This window comes from Cebus imitator, unplaced genomic scaffold (genome assembly GCF_001604975.1).
Source record: "Cebus imitator isolate Cc_AM_T3 unplaced genomic scaffold, Cebus_imitator-1.0 Scaffold111, whole genome shotgun sequence".
In the NCBI taxonomy this organism is placed as follows: domain Eukaryota; kingdom Metazoa; phylum Chordata; class Mammalia; order Primates; family Cebidae; genus Cebus; species Cebus imitator.
This window is the reverse complement of record NW_016107426.1, coordinates 2,401,214-2,404,370: the sequence shown is the minus strand read 5'-3', so window position 1 is coordinate 2,404,370 and position 3,157 is coordinate 2,401,214. Positions and strand designations below refer to the sequence as shown.

General features: G+C 53.6%; 1 protein-coding gene across 6 annotated transcripts in view; it reads right to left on the bottom strand.

The window, feature by feature from the left end:
• SENP2 (SUMO specific peptidase 2) overlaps nt 1-1,561 on the bottom strand; it is a 47,890-nt gene extending 46,329 nt beyond the window's left edge. For 3 of the 6 annotated variants that reach the window (XR_001828048.1, XM_017538399.1, XM_017538406.1), the window contains exon 1: nt 1,226-1,561. Coding sequence is in view for 5 of the 6 variants with exons in the window: in XM_017538399.1 (XP_017393888.1) it covers nt 1,226-1,551 (326 nt within the window). In the remaining variant the exon portion in view is untranslated. The remainder of the gene's footprint in view (nt 1-1,225) is intronic. The other 3 variants (XM_017538401.2, XM_017538400.2, XM_017538405.2) reach the window with 3 other exon arrangements.
• Between the last annotated feature and the right edge of the window lie 1,596 nt (nt 1,562-3,157).

The following is a 3,157-nucleotide window of genomic DNA, read 5'->3' as shown; positions in this document are numbered from 1 at the left end:
CAGGCAATTCTCCTGCCTCAGCCTCCTGAGTAGCTGGGATTACAGGCACGTGCCACCATGCCCAGCTAATTTTTTGTATTTTTAGTAGAGACGGGGTTTCACCACGTTGACCAGGATGGTCTCGATCTCTTGACCTCGTGATCCACCCGCCTCGGCCTCCCAAAGTGCTGGGATTACAGGCTTGAGCCACCGCGCCCGGCCTTTCTAGATTAATTTTTAGGCAAGGAGGTCGATTCGATAAAATGCGACGCTCCAAAGAGCAGATGATAAATAAGAATAGCTTTTGGGGCGGGGCACGGTGGCTCATGCCTGTAGTCCCGGCACTTTGAGAGGCTGGGGTGGGCAAATCACTTTTGGTCAGGAGTTCAAGACCAGCCTGGCTAAGATGGTGAAACCCATCTCTACTAAAAATACAAAAATTAGCCAGGCGTGGTGGCACACGCCTGTAATCCCAGCTACTCAGGAGGCCGAGGCAGGAGAATCATTTGAACCTGGGAGGCGGGGGTTGCAGTGAGCCCAGATCGCGCCACTGCACGCCAGCCTGGCGACAGAGCAAGACTCCGTCTCAACCAAGAGAAAAAGAAAACAGCTTTGAGTTTCCCCCAAATTTTAACTGAATTTAAGAGTACAGACAAGTGACTGTTTTAAAGTAGTAAGGCACCTAGCCCTTTTTTTCTCATTCACTAATTCTAAAACACAAATCCCTTCTGGCCCCAAACGCAGACTGTTTGACAGCTGTTTCAGAACGAAACAGCTGCCGTTTCTCGCTGCAAGGACAGTGGTTGCAGTCAAAACGGCTTTGGGCAATCTATGACTCTCACTTCCTTTAACTGCACTTAATGACCGCAGATGACACTTGGGAGGGTGCTTTGTGAGCAGGGAGCCACAACAAAGACAGTATTCCTTCAATGCTAGTGTTCAGCCTCAGCGCGCCAAAGCCCGATTAGTTATCGGCAACCAGCGTGCCCTCTGACAAGCACGTCAACGACCCTGCCATCACCCGCCGCTCCGAAGACTACCAGCTCTTCCTTCATCAGGAGCTGCCTCCCACGGCGCGGCGGGGGCGGCTACGTCACTAGGATCCCGGCGACCCGCAGCCCTGTGGCCTCAGCCCGGCGACCCGCCTCAGGTGAGCCTGGCTGAATCAAAGCATCGCGGCCGCCGCGGAGGCCGCTGTGGGGGAGGGGGGAGGGCCAGGCCGACGCTCAGCCCCCTCTCGTCTCACCTGTTTGAGCGCCGCCTCTTCAGGAGGGCCCGGGCAGGGGGCACCGACCGGTCGCAGAAACGGAAAATGGTGCCGAGAATCCTAACCAGCCATCTGTACATACCAGGCCCGAGCAGCAGCGGCGGCCGACACACCCCGAGACGCAAACCCCAGAGCTGTCGCCGCCGCTGCCGCCTTCGCCGCCTCAGCCACCTCAGCCAGAGTTCGGTCGCTGATTTGTGACGCGATTTAAGGGCCCACAGATACAGCGTCCCCAGGGATACCCGAGGACCCCGCCCGCCACCGCTCCTGACGTCACCTCCTCCCGCCCGACCGGAAAGCTTCATTCTCAATCTGCGCACGCGCAATCTGGCAGCGCCCCCTATTTCCGAGACCAGCAACAAGAATAAGTGTGGGACGGCCCCGGCCCAATCGCTGACGAGATCGGAAGGGCTGTGGGCGGGGTTTGCTCTTCGGCGGAGCCAATTCCGAGCCGGCCCGTGGGACAAGGCCCACAGGCCACACGTGAGGCTGCTCCGCTGAGGAGGAGGCGTTCCGGGGTCCCAGAGGCCATTTGGTGCTCAGTGTTTGCTGAGTGCACACGTAAAGGCGGATCAGGTTAATGAACACACGTTTACCGTTTTAGGAGCCGTTTATTTTTTACTTACCTTTTGCCTCGTGCTTTACACGCATTGTCACCTTAATGTCGCCCAGCAATCGCATATGACAGAAAGTTTTATGCCAACTTTATAAGTCAAGGAAATTGGGGCATAGAGCGATTAAGTTATTTGCCTAAGATCACGAAACTAACTAGAGACGCAGCTGGAACTTGAACCTGGGGGCTGAGTACAAGCGTCAGTCCCTCGCCCTTGAGGTCAGTCTACTTGGAGACGTGTACGTAGATAATTACAAATTACGATACAGCATAAGTGGTTACTGTGATAAAGGTGTGTGCAGAGTGCAGTGGGAGCCAGAGAAAGGAAAACCACACACTGAGGGAGAGAAGGAAAGGGCAGATGTCAAGAAAGTCTTCACAGAAATTTAAGGGTGAAACCTGCAGGCCATTAATGTCTCCTACCCTGGGCTGGTAAGGAATGAGTCTCATTACCCTCACTCTACAATCCCAAGGTCGTACTTCTAGTTAATTGTCTACTATAGGCTGGGAGAGGTGGCTCCTGCCTTAAATCCCAGCACTTTGGGAGGCCGAGGTGGGCAGATCGCTTGAGCCCAGAAGTTTGAGACCAGCCTGTGCAACATAGTAAAACCCTGTCTCTACAAAAATTAGCCGGGTGTGGTGGCATGCACCTGTAGTCCCAGCTACTTGGTAGGTTGAGCTGACAGGGCTGGCCGAGCCCAGGAGGTAGAGGCTGCAGTGAGTCGAGATCACACCACTGCACTCCAGCCAGGGTGACAGAGTGGGACCTCAACACACCCCCCCAAAAAATTATCAACTTTAGAACAAGTCCCACCCTATTTAGTGACAGAAAATCCAGTCCCCTCTTCTAAACAATCCTGAGAATCCTCAAAGGTTTTCATGCCCCACAAATCCACTCTTAACTTGTTTCCTACTTATGATTCAGTTAAGGCCAGAGTTTTACACTTGCTTGAACTCGAACTCTGGCACTCCCCAGTACAGCCTCTTTCTTTCCTCAGTAGACAGCATTCTGGATCGGATGTGGTGGCTCATGCCTGTAATCCCAGCATTTTGGGAGGCCAAGACAGGTGGATCACTTGAGCTCAGGAGTTCAAGGCCAGCCTGGCCAAGATGGTGAGATTTCCCATCTCTACTAAAAAAAATACAAAAATTAGCCAGGCATGGTGGTGTGCGCCTCTAATCCCAGGTACTTGGGAGGCTGAGGCAGGAGAATCACTTGAATCTGGGAAGTGGAGATTGCAGTGAGTTTGCACTATTGCACTCCAGCCTGGGTAACAGAGCAAGACTCCGTCTCAAAA